Source organism: Bos mutus, chromosome 10 (genome assembly GCF_027580195.1).
Source record: "Bos mutus isolate GX-2022 chromosome 10, NWIPB_WYAK_1.1, whole genome shotgun sequence".
NCBI classification, from domain to species: Eukaryota; Metazoa; Chordata; class Mammalia; order Artiodactyla; family Bovidae; genus Bos; species Bos mutus.
Window position 1 is genome coordinate 436,768 of NC_091626.1, and position 15,914 is coordinate 452,681.

The following is a 15,914-nucleotide window of genomic DNA, read 5'->3' on the forward strand; positions in this document are numbered from 1 at the left end:
CACCAGTGCTTAATCTCGTCCTTGCTGAGTAATTCAGGGAAAGCCCATAGGACGAGCAGCTTTGCTCCCTGTTTAATTAGACCACCCCCAATTAGGTCCTACCGCCCACACTTAATAGGGTTCTCCCTGGTACATTCAGGGTGACAGATAACCCAGCTTGGCGGTAAGACTCCTGATTTCTGTCCATTGTCCCCTGAGATTAAAATCACCCAAGGTGTCTGGCTGCAGATGACACCTTTTCTTTGTGATCACACTAATCACAGAGAATGAAGGGACGGAAGTGAGTTTTTGCCAAAGGGTCTAACCTTGTACTCCTTTCCTCTTGTCACTGCAGCTCCACTTGGCAGCCCTGGCGTCACTCAAGGGAGATATAGTGGAGCTTAATAAACGTCTGCAGCAAACGGAGCGGGAACGGGACCTTCTGGAAAAGAAGTTGGCCAAGGCACAGGTGAGGGATCTGGAAAGGGTCACTTTTTTTTTTTTTTAATTGTTTAAGATAAAACAGATCTAGAAATCCCCACAATACAAATATTGCTTAATGATTGAACATCCTCATAACCACTGTCCAGATAAAGAATTAAAACCTGCTGGTCATCCCAGGAGTCCGTCCTCCTGCCTCATCCCACCCTGCTTCCCCTGCTCCCAAGGTGACCACTACCATGGTGTTTACAGTCGTGTTTCCTGCTTCTTTACAGTCTGTCGCAGGAGTTTGTATGTCCCTAGATGGTCCAGTTTTGTCTGGCCCATTTGAAAACTGCATGTTTACTTTGAATCTCTCAGTCCACAGGTTTTCCCTCCATTCGTTATTGGCTTTACACTTAATCTGTTAAAAGCGTCTGACCTATGGACTTTCCCACAGTCCAGATTGCTCACCCATGGTGCAGTTTGCTGTGTTCCTCTCTCCTCTATTTCCTGTAAAATGGCCCTGCATCCCAGAAATTCAGTCAGATTCATGGTCAGTCCCTTTGGCGAGACTGTAAAAGGCATTTTTTTTCCGCTGGGAAGCACATCGTAGTAGGTTGGCCAAAAAGTCTGTTCAGGTTTTTCCACCTTAGGGAAAACCCCAAACAAACTTTCTGGCCAACCCAATATCTGGTTGTTTTGCCTTTAGAGATATTAGCAGCTATGTTGACACTCAGTGCCAAAGTTCACCGGTGCATCAGGACTTCACAAAATCATAGTATTTTATTTCTGCCATTTCTTTATCAGTTATTAATTGGAATATTTTTATAGAGACATTTCCCATCATCTATGATTTATTCATGGAGAAGGCAATGGCACCCCACTCCAGTACTCTTGCCTGGAAAATCCCGTGGATGGAGGAGCCTGGTAGGCTGCAGTCCATGGGGTCGCTAAGAGTCGGACATGACTGAGCGACTTCACTTTCACTTTTCACTTTCATGCATTGGAGAACGAAATGGCAACCCACTCCAGTGTTCTTGCCTGGGGAATCCCAGGGACAGGGGAGCCTGGTGGGCTACCATCTATGGGGTTGCACAGAGTCAGACACGACTGAAGTGACTTACCAGCATGATTTATTCAAACAATGGTGTAGTTCATAAAGGAAAAGAAGATTCAATGCTTCATTCTTTTTATTTAACATTTTTCAAGATAATGAATTGATGACCTATGATCTTCTGAAACTGCCCAATTATTTAAAAAAAAAAATATGAACTTAGGGGTTTAAGCATATTTGGGTCAGTCTTTTGTAATTATTTTCCTTGTAGAAACTCAAAGTTTACTCCTTGGACAGTAAGAACCTCTTCACGTGGCTCCTGAATCTTTTGACTCTAGCCTAGTAATGATTTTAGGATTATCTAGTACATTTTTCCCCCCAAACCTGGAATTAAGGTGGTTTTTCTTTGTGGAAAATGGTATTTCAAGACTGCAGTCTGGGTGCTAAGGGTGCTTACTGCTTCCAGGCTGGTCATTGTTTTTAGGCTTCTTTTTAAACATAGCCAGGGAGTTATTTATTTATTTATGTATCTATAAATCTATCTATTTATCTATGTAAGTATTTATAAATTTTAAGATAAAATACCTTAGGTGCTCATATTAATCTCCAATTTAAATTCAAACTACAGGGTTCTTCTACTTGGATTCCATACTTTATTTGTATCTCCTTTCTTTCACAATCAAAATGTTAGTTCGAGAGACTTCGCTGGTGGTCCAGTGGTTAAGACTCTGTGCTCCCACTGTAGGGGGCATGTGGTTGGGGATCTAAGATCCCGTGTGCTGTGTGGTGCAGCCGAAAAATACATAAACAAAAAACAATCTTAGTTTTTAAGTTTACAGAGGATGATTGGATAAGAATATTCCATAATTACTGGTTTACTTTATTCTGTATTATATATAATCGTCTCAAAATAATAATAATTGTATTACCATAACAAATACAGTTACTGAAAAGTTTTTTGCATTATGCTTTCATCATTCCCACAGTTTTTTGCAATTGTACTATATCCACACCTTCTGACCATATGCTGGTTACATCTTTGACGTTTTCTCCTCTTAGTCCTCATTTAGTCTTCTACAAGTAAACTATATGTTTAATGTTTATGATGGTCTTAACGTCAACATCCTTCTGTTTGTTTAATGCCTGAAGCTTGCTTTCTAGTAGAGTTCCTCAGGGAGGACTCACAGGAATCATCTTCACCAGCTTCTTGCTTTTGAATAATGATTTATCTGTGCCCTTTATAATTGAAAGGCATTCCTCCTGAATATAAAACCCTTGACTCATCTTTTCTTTACCTGAGTGTGTTTCTTTGCTCTGTTTTGACACAGAGCATTGCTCTCAAAGTTTCCCAGTAATTCACCTCTGTTTCCCTCACAAGACACTTACTTACTGTAGACATTCATAGCATTTCTTTCTCTTTCTTTCTTTTTCTTTTCGTTTTCCTTCTTCCGTCTCTTCCTTCCTTCCTCCCTCCCTCCCTTCTAGTAATTTTACTAGAGTAACTCTTATTTTTAGTCATTCTGGTTTGGTATTCTCACATTTACTGTGTTTTCTTTGGCTTATATTTTGTAGTCTTTTCTTAATTTCAGAGACTTTTTAAAAAATTATAACACTGAATATTTTGTTCCCTTGCCTTTTTTTTTTCTTCAAGGATGTCTACTATTTATAATCTTAGATCTTCTTTGCCAGTCTTCAACATCTGGCACTGTCTCAGATTCTCTGTATCTCTATCTCCATCTTCTGTTTCCTTAGGCCTTGTCAGTTCAGTCACTCAGTCGTGTCTGACTCTTTGCGACCCCATGAATCACAGCACACCAGGCCTCCTTGTCCATCACCAACTCCCGGAGTTCACTCAGACTCACATCCATCGAGTCAGTGATGCCATCCAGCCATCTCATCCTCTGTCGTCCCCTTCTCCTCCTGCCCCCAATCCCTCCCAGCATCACAGTCTTTTCCAATGAGTCAACTCTTCACATGAGGTAGCCAAAGTACTGGAGTTTCAGCTTTAGCATCATTCCTTCCAAAGAAATCCCAGGGCTGATCTCCTTCAGAATGGACTGGTTGGATCTCCTTGCAGTCCAAGGGATGCTCAAGAGTCTTCTCCAACACCACAGTTCAAAAGCATCAATTCTTCAGCGCTCAGCTTTCTTCACAGTCCAACTCTCACATCCATACATGACCACTGGAAAAACCATAGCCTTGACTAGACAGACCTTTGTTTGCAAAGTAACTTCTCTGCTTTTGAATATGCTATCTAGGTTGGTCATAACTTTCCTTCCAAGGAGTGAGTGTCTTTTAATTTCATGGCTGCAGTCACCATCTGCAGTGTTTTTGGAGCCCAAAAAAATAAAGTCTGACACTGTTTTCACTGTTTCCCCATCTATTTCCCATGAAGTGATGGGACCAGATGCCATTATCTTCGTTTTCTGAACATTGAGCTTTAAGCCAACTTTTTCACTCTCCTCTTTCACTTTCATCAAGAGGCTTTTGAGTTCCTCTTCACTTTCTGCCATAAGGGTGGTGTCATCTGCATATCTCAGGTTATTGATATTTCTCCCGGCAATCTTGATTCCAGCTTGTGCTTCTTCTAGCTCAGAGTTTCTCATGATGTACTCTGCACAGAAGTTAAGTAAGCAGGGTGACAAGATAGAGCCTTGACGTATTCCTTTTCCTATTTGGAACCAGTCTGTTGTTCCATGTTCAGTTCTAACTGTTGCTTCCTGACCTGCATATAGGTTTCTCAAGAGGCAGGTCAGGTGGTCTGATATTCCCATCTCTTTCAGAACTCTGCACAGTTTATTGTGATCCACACAGTCAAAGGCTTTGGCATAGTCAATAAAGCAGAAATAGATGTTTTTCTGGAACTCGCTTGCTTTTTCGATGATCCAGCAGATGTTGGCAATTTGATCTCTGGTTCCTCTGCCTTTTCTAAAACCAGCTTGAACATCTGGAAGTTCACAGTTCATGTACTGCTAAAGCCTGGCTTGGAGAATTTTGAGCATTACTTTACTAGCGTTTGAGATGAGTGCAATTGTGTGGTAGTTTGAGCATTCTTTGTCATTGCCTTTCTTTGGGATTGGAAAGAAAACTGACCTTTTCCAGTCCTGTGCCCACTGCTGAGTTATCCAAATTTGCTGGCATATTGAGTGCAGCACTTTCACAGCATCATCTTTCAGGATTTGAAATAGCTCAACTGGAATTCCATCACCTCCACTAGCTTTGTTCATAGTGATGCTTTCTAAGGCCCACTTGACTTCACATTCCAGGATGTCTAGCTCTAGGTCAGTGATCACACCATCGTAATTATCTTGGTCATGAAGATCTTTTTTGTACAGTTCTTCTGTGTATTCCTGCCACCTCTTCTTGATATCTTCTGCTTCTGTTAGGTCCATACCATTTCTGTCCTTTATCGAGCCCATCTTTGCATGAAATGTTCCCTTGGTATCTCTAATTTTCTTGAAGAGATCTCTAGTCCTTCCCATTCTGTTGTTTTCCTCTATTTCTTTGCATTGGTCGCTGAGGTAGGCTTTCTTATCTCTTCTTGCTATTCTTTGGAACTCTGCATTCAGATGCTTATATCTTTCCTTTTCTCCTTTGCTTTTTGCTTCTCTTCTTTTCACAGCTATTTGTAAGGCCTTCCCAGACAGCCATTTTGCTTTTTTGCATTTCTTTTCCATGGGGATGGTCTTCATCCCTGTCGCCTTATATGTTGTATTTATTCCCTCCTGTCTGCCTTTAGGCTTAGTGTTTTTTTCTGCATTTTTATTTTATTTCTTGTGTGTACTTTATTACTTTCTTTCTGAGTTTTTCTAATTTTGAATTACGTTATTCCGTGTTTTATGTCGTTTCATCTTTTTGAAGTCTTTTGGCGAATTTTGAGATAGTAGTCTATTGTTTGAAACTTTTTGTAACGGGAGAGGTTCTCTATTTTGTGACATGCTTTCACGGTTTATAGAGAAGTTATTCTGCTCTTTTTTTTTTTCTTTCTTCTTCTTTCTAATAACTTGATGTGGAATTTGCTCTCAGTACTGTTCTGTTTTTCATTTTTATGTGAAAAATCGCTTTTTATTAACTTTTTTTTTAACTTTACAATATTGTATTGGTTTTCCCATATATTATTAACTTTTAAGAGACAGACATGAAAATGGCCTTTTTAAGTTTGTAGGGCTTAGTCTTCTGTTGTTTCCTCATCTTCACAGGTCATTCTGCTTTCTGGCACTGCCTAGCTCTAGCCCATCTCCTGCTTCTTTCTAGTTCTGGCCTTTCCTTTTTCTCTATCATGCCATCCTGTTCAATTTTGATCCTACTCCCAGCAGTTTCTCCTCCTGGTAGGGAGTCCTGGGGCCAGTCTGAAAGTTCATAGGGTGTAGTGTTTTCGGCCCTTCGGATCTTACTGTGGGCCCCTTGCGCGTTCCCACTTGGCTCAGGCAAAACCCCTTCCATTTGGCTCCACTCACTTTCTGGTGTATCTGTTGTTGTTGAGGTACTAAGTCATGTCTGCTGCTGCTGCTGCTAAGTCACTTCAGTCGTGTCCGACTCTGTGCGACCCCATAGACGGCAGCCCACCAGGCTCCCCCGTCCCTGGGATTCTCTAGGCAAGAACACTGGAGTGGGTTGCCATTTCCTTCTCCAATGCATGAAAGTGAAAAGAGAAAGTGAAGTCGCTCAGTCATCTCCGACTCTTAGAGACCCCATGGACTGCAGCCCACCAGGCTCCTCCGTCCATGGGGTTCTCCAGGCATGAGTACTGGAGTGGGGTGCCATTGCTGACTAACTCTTTGCAATGGACTGCAGCACACCATGTGTCCCTGTCCTCCACTATCTCCTGGAGCTTGCTCAAATTCATGTCCATTGAGTCAGTGATGCCATCCAAGCATCTCATTCTGTCACCTCCTTCTCCTTTTGCCTTCAGTCTTTCCCAGCATAAGGGTCTTTTCCAATGAGTTGGCTCTTTGCATCAGATGGCCAAAGTGCTTCAGCATCAGTCTTTATTGAATATTCAAGGTTGATTTACTTTAGGATTGACTAATTTGATCCCCTTGAAGTCCAAGGGACTCTCAAGTGTCTTCTCCAGCACCACAATTCAAAAGCGTCAATTCTTTGGTGCTCAGCTTTGTTTATGGTCCAACTCTCACATCAATACATGGCTACTGGAAAAGCTATAGCTTTGACTATATGGACATTTGTCAGCAAAGTGATGTCTCTGCTTTTTAATATGCTGTCTAGGTTTGTCATAGCTTTTCTTCTAAGGAACAAGTGTCTTTAAATTTCATGGCTGCAGTCACTGCCCACAGTGATTTTGGAGACCAAGAAAATAAAATTTGTCACTGCTTCCACTTTTTCCCCATCTGTTTGCCATAAAGTGATGGGACTGCATTCCATGATCTTAGTTTTTCTAATGCTGAGTTTCAAGCCACCTTTTCCACTGTCGTCTTTCACCCTCATATTTCCTGGTTATTTGGGGGATTTCCAGTTCTCAAGTCCAGCAGTGTTGTTTCTTCTCTCAACTTCTGCCCACACAGACACCATTCAGTTCTTGTTGATGCTATTGGCTTGTCCCTACCTGCTTCTGTTTCATTGTTCAGAGGATACCATATCTCCAAGCATTTATCTTTGATGTACAGGTTCTCTATTTTTGTGTGGGAATTCAGAGAGATTAAAAATCAGGCGGTCATCAGTCTAGAATGACCTATGGCAAGTTTTGAAAACTTATGTCTCATAATCTTAGATTATTCAAGTAAGGAGGAAAGACCCTTTGTACTTGAGATAGTCTGCTTCCACGTTTGACAGGCAACCCAGAGAGGTTAACTTGCTCACCCAAGGTCAGAGGAGCAGCCCCGCCCAGAGCCGAGACAAGGCCAGCAGTGTTCTTTTCTCAGAGAAGATGGCACAGGGACAGAAATTTTTACTTTGGCAAAAACTTTACTTTAAATATTTTCCTTCTGATTATAAAAGTAAGAAATATGTGATAGAAAAAAACAGAAAGACGGTATTATAATTTTTAATAGTGAATTCTGGTGAATTAAAACTTTTTAAAATCCTATTCCTGTTATTGTTTCTTAAGGTTTCTTCTTTTGAGCAAGTGGTGTTTTGTTTGTTTGTTTGTTTGTTTTTTGCATTAAAGAAAAAGTAGGATGATGTAACACCAACCATTATTAATAGTCTTTATCGGTAAGAACTTTTTTTTTTGGAAAAAAGAAATGGTGAGTGCTTTTAACTGAAAGCTGGACTTTACCCAAGTCTTGAATTTTAAAAGATGACCAGGAAGGTTTTGATTAAAATTTAAGTCTCAACGACAGAGCAGCTTGTGCAGAGGATGATAAGAGAAGCCTGGGACACTTTTTGTCTGCTGTGTCAGAGATTGATTCAGCTACCTTTTGGCTTACTTATGATCAAGACAATCCTATGTAATAGTTTTGATGGCTGGTTTTATCCCTGATAGTTACATCAAAGCACCATTAGTTGACTCGCACTTGCATTCTTGCAGTAAATATATTGAAAAGTTACTTTCTATTCCCTTCACTGGAAATGTCTTCCCAGTTCACATATTAGGACCCAGGAAAGAACATGGGCAGAAAAAGATCAAACTTGCCAGGCTCATACCTTTTTTAAGGATGAGATTTATGCAAGAAAAATGAAGGACAAGGAAATGTTTGTGCTGTGCTCTCTGTGTTACACACCTTGGCAGGTGACTCGCGTTTGAGGCTTTTTACCAGATGGTGGAAGAGTAAGTCTGTATATAAATGTCTGTTCTGTGGCTTTCATTAAGTTTTACCAGCTCTAAATATTATAGAGCTATGCTTAAAATGTAAAATATAAATGGTGCTTGTGTTCACCAGACATAATCAAAGCATCATCTGTTGAGTAATTACTAATGTTGATACTAGAACTAGTTAAATAAAAGAAGGTTCATTATGGTCATAATTCGGTGAAGTTTTAAGAATATTGATGGAAATAGAAGAGCTGATAAAAAGAGCCCAATACCAGTATGATAGAGAAGGCAAAGTGTGTCTGTATTAGTTTTATATTGCTGTCTAACAAATTGCCCTAAATTTACTGGCTTAAAATAACACACATTTATTCTCTCCTGTGCATCAGGATCCCAGGCATGGCTTAAGTGGGTCTTGTGCAAGTTTTGCAGTCAAGGTGTTGTCAGAACTGAATGCTCTGAACTCTATGAATGCTCAAGTGGGGCAGAGTTCACCTCCGAGCTCACTCATGTCACTGGCAGAATTTCTTTGCGGGTGTAGGATTCATGGCAGCTTGCTCCCTCAATGCCAGCAATGGAGAGAAGGAGCCTAGACTAAATCTTCTGGCAAGACAGTCTTATACAAAGTAATGCAATCGTGGAAGAGACATCCCATCACTTTTGCCTCAGGCACACATCCCACCCAGACTCAGTGAGATGGTATCACACAAAGGAAATGCAGGGATCATATGGGCACCTTAGTCTGTCCATCACAGCCTCTTGAGGAATCTGATTAACAACACTGCTCACTATTAATTAGCCTATACCAATGGTGATCATCACCCCACTTTAGCTCTGCTCCGTGCCAGGTGATATAGCAGGCATTCCACATGCTTTATCTCATTAAGTTCTCATAATGATCTCAGATATAGATACCTTAACACTCCCATCTACAAATGAAGAAATTGAGGTTTAAGGAATTTGAGTATCTTGCCTGAGATTATGAAGCTAGAAAGTACCAAAAGTCAGGATTTGCTCTAGGTTTTGTGGGAATCCATAACTGGACTACACAGCTTCCTGGGTGGCTCAGTGGTAAAGAATCGCTTGCCAGGCAGGAGACCCACATTCGATCCCTGGGCTGGGAATATCCCCCGGAGAAGGAAATGGCAACCCACTCCAGTATTCTTGCCTGGAGAGTCCCCATGGACAGAGGAGCCTGGCAGGCTACAGTCCATGGGATCTCAAAGAGTGGGACACGACTTAGCAACTAAACCACAACACCATAGCCACATCAATCCTGTATTGTTTTTTAAGATGCCCCAACTGCCCTGCGGATCTTAAGAAGAGTAGGGAATAGGGCACGTATTAATTAAGTTTAGATATATCTACCCTCCGAATCCAACAGGTGCTTAGAGATATTCATACATGTGTACCAACATTAAACAGCATCTTGGGGACAGCCCAGTAGAAAACTGCCAAAGATCGTATATAGTACTGGTTTGATGCTTTCAGCATATTTTCTATGCATTTAGTATGCCAAAAATTATTTTTAGTAACTTTTTTAAAAAGCGCTACAGAAGGAGATAATAAACCAAGCTTCTGAGCCCCTTTGAAATTGGTCAGTAGTAACAGAGTCCACCTTCTATTTCTGAGCTATCTTGAGAAAGCAAGTGTTCTGAATTTTCTCCTGCCTGGTTTTAGGAAGAAAACATACATAGTTTTCATTAAATGTAACGGAGAGAGTGTTTTCTTTCATCTTTTTCTCCGTAGAAGAGCCTCATGGAGGTCAGTTGGACGCCTTCTTGCCAGGATCTCTGTCTCTCATCCCTTCCCTACTGGTCTGTACTCCTCGGTCCTCTGCTTGGCTGTTGTGTTCTGTCAGTGATGTTGCCACTGGTCCTGAGTGTCTTTGTTTAGTTGGCCTGGCTCCCCACCCCACCCCTCAGGAGAACCTGGGCAAGGACTTTGAATGAGGATAGACATATCCCGAGTGGTATTACTTGCCATCAATCCAGTGTGATGTGAACCCCCTTCCCAGGATGGTAGAGAGGGTTAACAAATGAATGATAGCTTTGCGTTTTTCAAGAGTGGAGTTTATAATACCCTTAGGATTGATGACTGAGACTAATATGATGATTAAAGATCAGTGGCCTCTGCAGAGTAAGATAAAACCCAGTAAAGAACATTAAGAAAACCATAAAGCTTCTTAGCATCACTGCATTGCACAGGATTTTCCCAACAAGGGCTCAAGTTCTCAGGCCAGTCTATCTCAAAGCTGACTCACAGCTTTATCCCTGGGTTGTACCAATTGCAAAAATAAGCCTAAAGGGTTTTATTCTTGATGATTGTGATAATATTGGTTGCCTGTATTAAGCATTTTTGCATATAGACAGTTTCATGAATTTATGCGGCTAGAGGCAAGTATTTATATCGGTTTTAAATTTGCTTCATCATCATGACAGAAGAGTGGAAGCCTAGAGAAAAAGCTCAGGGGATGTAGTAAGCAGCAGTTGAAATTCAGGAAAAGCAACATTCCATCCTCTCTAATTCCGGTTTTGTTTTGTTTTGTTTTTCTTTGCCTTTCAAACTGAAAGTCTGTAGTTGCAGGAAAAATCCAGGTTCTTTATGATACTGACCTCCAGAAATGCATGGCAGACAAGATGCTTCAAGCCTAGGCTTTCTTGCTCTGCAGTAAAAATAGTTGGAAACCCCCGAATGTCCCTGTCTGTAATAATAGAAGAATAAAAAGCCATGTGTTGTGTGAAACCATTTTTTGTTTTGGTCAGCTGAAGTTGTGTGAGATGTTTCTGGACAGTAAGTAGGAGAAAGGAATCCCTCATTTGCAAGTTTTGCTAGAAGAAGCCGCCATTGCATTCTATTCAGAGAGTTGTTGCTGGCTTGGTGGGAGCTGGAGGGATTTAGAATTCCCTGCTTTATATCCCCTTGTCTCTACTTTTCTATTGTGGTGGTCCCCAGGGATTGAGGAGAAAGCTGTGTGGGTTTCCTAGCTCACCTCTGGAGTTGTAAGGCATAATGGTCAGGTTTCCTGGAGTCCACCAGAGGTGATTCAGGGTGGGAGACCAAGGGAGATGTCTCTGCTGCCACTTGAGATCATTTCAGTAAATGGTAAAGAGGAGATGTGCCCACAAGTCGAGGAGCTGAGAGAGGGTAGAGAGGAGAAGACTGGCTGCAACAGCCTCATCAAGATCTCCTTGATGGCATACTCAGGAACCAAGGGATTTTGCAGAGCATTTTGTTTGTTATCTGGGTTTCAGTCCCTGTGCATTTATTCCATTTTCATCTATAAAATGATTGTATCATCAGGATATGCAATGGTAACACATAACCCCAAATTGTCAGTGGCTTAAAATAGCCAAGGTTTATTTTTTGGCTTCTTTTTGGGAGCTTGCTGGGGCTGGCAGGAAACTGCAGTTTGGTCCTCACCCAGCCTCCTGAGCTGATAGCCTCTACTGTCTGGAGCGTTGTCAGCAGCCACGGCCAGGGGAAGGGAATATGGGAAAGCCTGCAGGAGTACCGAAAGGCTTCTAGGCAAAAAAAAAAAAAAGGTATATATTTACTCATATCTCATTGGACAAAACAAGTCACGTGGCCTTCTCCAGCTTCAAGGGGGAGAAGAAGCATAATTCTATCACATGCATGGATAGAGGTGAACCAGAGTCTGGGTGGGTGTCCCTGCCGGCTGCCACAGGGGTACTGATGCTTCTGTGATGCACATCCGGCATGGTCCTGGTGGTGCCCCACGTACGTGAGAAAATACTGGGGGAAATGAACATTATTTGAAAAAGGATTGTTTTCATGGACTATAAAAAAGTGGGTACCTTTTTATCATTCTTTAGAAGTTTCTATAGTGTACTTAAATTTGTAACTTGAAATCTAAGAATGTATATAACCATTAAGTAGTGATAGGAGTCATTCTTTTTTCTCTATTTGGTTGTCATGGTTATATTACCTTCTTAAATGAGGCTTTACTGGGCTACCTCCCCATAGGTGACTCTTACATGGAGTTGCAGTATACAGTTTGACCTACCCTGTGTCCTTAAGAAACAGAAAAAAGAAATCAGAGGAACAGAAAAGCTGAAATCAACTCCTGGGTTTAAAAAATACTCTTGAAAACTCAGGGTAGTGAGAGGCATGAGTCAGTAACAATATGGAGTGTGATATTTGAACTGGGCCTCGCTTTAACAGGCCAGTCCTGCTTGTGTGGGAGGCCGCCAGGGCAGGAAGGCACTGATTGCTCATGGAATGCCTTTGTCTGTCCTGGTGCCACCCACCTATCTTCCACTTCTGCACGAAAGTGCCCCATTCCTGGGCTTGGCCTTGTGTAGCTTAGTGGGAGCTGTTTAACAAGGATGTTTTGTTGAGTTCTTTTGGCTCCTGCAGGTGATAGCTTGTTTTGCCCTGTGCCGTTGCCCTTGTGGGAGTTGCTCCACATTTCCCCACAACGCAGCGTAGAAATGCTCAAGGGTTTGTTTTTCACTAAGCTTGGAGAGCAGCGCTTCCACATATCTTGGACTGGGGCATAAGGAATGTGCACAAAATGAGTGAAGCATGGTTGACCAGATGCCTCAAGGAGATGTTGCTCTATAATGTCAACTATGAGTTCTGTCTTCTCAGTCATTCATTCATCTGGAGGCTAGGAGCTTTGATGATGAATTCCCAGATTCCCTTTTCACTGAGAAAAGAATCTGTAGGCTACCATCCTGCCATTGCTTCCTCCTCAAACCTTTCCACTTATTTCCCTTTCTTATTCACCAGCAGAGAAATCTGCTCGGAAGCTGCGACCACACTCTACTTCAAGGCAGACGTCATGGGGACGCTCCTATGGCACCCAGCATGGCGTCTTAGACAGTTTAGAAAATCAAGACATACCTACTACTTTTGAGGAAGTATTAAATTATAAAGGCTTTCCACCATTTTGAAAAAAACATGGAAAAATATAGGAGTGTAACCCGGATATCTTTGCCTTCAGCTGAGAAATTTTTTCCTCAAAGATGTTCTTGTTTCTACTCCCAAAGGAACCTCTGAGTTCCAAATAGACATTAGGAATCTTTTCTCTCCTTTAAGCTATGCATTCTGGTCTGACTGAATCATTGGGCTTCCTGCTGTGTCTTGTTTGTACTCATACCCTCGGGGCGGACTTTGCAGTTAGTCACGGGGTGGTGGGGGAGGAGATGGTATGACACCAGCTGCTCTTGTTATCTGGGCACCAGCCATCTGGTCTCCCCACAGACTGGGCAGCCCCATGGGAGCTCACCTCTCAGGTCGCTCCTGACCGTCAATAGGGATACCACAGTGGGCTTAGTGGTTATCAGTTGATCCTCTGCCTTTTTCTTGCACATTTCAGTTTTAAGTGGATTTTGCACTTTCTTGTCCATTTTGGTGGTAGTGGTGGTGGCCTGTTGATGTGTAGAGACTGAAAGAGGAGGAGTAAGTGAGGAATTTAACAGAGTTGAGAGCTCGTGGAGTTTGTGAGGGGAAGCATTTCACAGTAGTTTACAGCCCTAGAGAACTGAATGTGGAAAACCCCAGAGCAAGGACCCACAAGATGGCAAAGTATGAGTCATGGCATCAATGAGTTCTAGGTCAAACCAGTCATTAGTGAAGTCGCTCAGTCGTGTCCGACTCTTTGCGACCCCATGGACAGTAGCCTGCACCAGGCTCCTCTGTCCATGGGATTTTCTAGGCAAGAGTACTGGAATGGGTTGCCATTTCCTCCTCCAGGGAATCTTCCCAACCCAGGGATTGAACCCAGGTCTCCCGCATTGTAGACAGACGCTTTACCGTCTGAGCCACAAGGGTTAGAGATTAGACCAGTCATTATGTCATAATTATTGTAAGATGGGGAACTGGTGACCTTCATGAGAGCATCAGATACATACACATATATGCATACTACACACATGCCAATGCAGGCATGTACATGCATGCACACACACTCACACACACAATTTGAAGATGGGAATAAAGACCAGTCACAATCTCATAGATATTCTTCAGGAATGGAGAGACACGGTGTTCAGCTTTTAGTATGTTCCAAAGAAAGGAGAACCTTCTTCATTCACTGACAATTACTGTCTATGAGACACTGTCATGTTTTGGGACCTCCATTGTCCCTCTTAAAGTGTGATGGATCATGGACGACGGATGGAAGGAGTATTCTTACAACTCTCAGGGCTCAGTTGTGTTTAGAAAAACATCCATAGAGATGGGATTTTCACTCGTCCTTCCTCCTGGCCTCTGGGTCCACTTACTTCCTGTGTGTTGGACCTTGAGCAGACGTTATCGGACGTTTCGGGTTGTCATTAAGAACAGGAGTTCACATCGCCGTTTCTGTGAAAGTCACCTTCTCCCTAACGTCTGCAGTGCAGGTCCCTCAACCTTGTTGCCTCCAGTCTTACTTCTGGAGCACTGAGTAGCACCCAGGCAGTTACCGCATAGTGTGGTCACAGTGATCAAGCTGTGGTTCCTAGGTGCGGCCCCTGCCATGGTTTCTGCCAACGTGTTTATCGTACTTTCCTGAGTGCTTCTGTTTCAATATTGACTCGGGCTTTTGTAGCATTCTGTCTGTTTCTAAAGGCTTTGTGTCCCTGCCCAGTAGCTTCTGGTTACACCCTTTGGGAGTCTGGCAGATTTATGGAGAGCAGAGGACATTGGAGGTAGTAGGTAAGAAGTCTTACCCTTGCCCTCCTGCCACCAGCCCTGAAAGTGCAAAACTGGCAAGTACATGTGGCTCTTGGCATTATGAAAACCTTGCCAAAAATCAAATTAAAATTCCTCTGCTGAGCAGGAAATTAATCACGGCTGAACGCAGTAGACAGGGACTCCTTGTTCAGAAGTGGGACTCCTTGTTCTGTCACTGACTAGTGTTTTATTATCATGTAAATGAGATTAAATGCACAGTGACTGGTTGGGGGTTGAGGAGAAAGGAAAGAAGTGAAAGAGATGAACAGGTTCCTTAAGATTTAAACTTGAGATGCAAAAACGTTTTTATAGCATCTGCTGCTTCTTAATCCATCAACTGCTGAGCAAGGGGAGATCCTCAGCTTCCTGAAACACAGTGATTATTCATCCCATCGCCCTCCTAGGTCACCCACAGTGAGCCAGGCTGTGTGCCAGGTATGAGGGCTAAGTCATGAAAACACCCAGCCGCTGCCTTCCCGGAGTTTATAGTCTGGTAAGAAAGGATACTGTCTGCAAATAACCAGCCAGATAAGAAATGATGTCATAGAATCTAGGATTATTTGGTTGAAAAGTGGCTGAAGTGTATCCTACCAAACTACAAAAGGAATGAATTGGTAAAAGAAAAAATGAGCAGCAGTACAGAACATGGGAAGAAATCTCTGGAATAGAGGTAGCAGGAACTGACATACAGTCTCGCCAGGACCCTCAGTCAAGTGACTTGACTACATGCAACCTTCAATCCATTCACTCAAGATTCAGATTCCGAAGAGAAGGTTCAGTTCAGTCGCTCCACCGTATCTCACTCTTTGCAACCCCATGGACTGCAGCACACCAGGCCTCCCTGTCCATCACCAACACCCAGAGCTGGCTCAAACTCATGTCCATCGAGTTGGTGATGCCATCCAACAATCTCATCCTCTGTCATCCCTTTCTCCTCCTACCTTCAATCTTTCCAGCATCAGGGTCTTTTCCAGTGAGTCACTTCTTCCCCTCAGGTGGCCAAAGTATTGGACTTTCACCTTCAGCATCAGGCCTTCCAATGAATATTAAGGACTGACTTCCTTTAGG

The 15,914-nt window shown here is 42.5% G+C and overlaps 1 protein-coding gene across 2 annotated transcripts in view; it reads left to right on the forward strand.

Moving 5' to 3' along the window:
• The window catches only part of MCC (MCC regulator of WNT signaling pathway), a 533,449-nt gene that overhangs the window by 405,265 nt on the left and 112,270 nt on the right, over positions 1-15,914 (forward strand). For both annotated transcript variants that reach the window (XM_070377172.1, XM_005902721.3), the window contains one exon: positions 335-448. In XM_070377172.1, the coding sequence (XP_070233273.1) occupies positions 335-448 (114 nt within the window). The remainder of the gene's footprint in view (positions 1-334; positions 449-15,914) is intronic.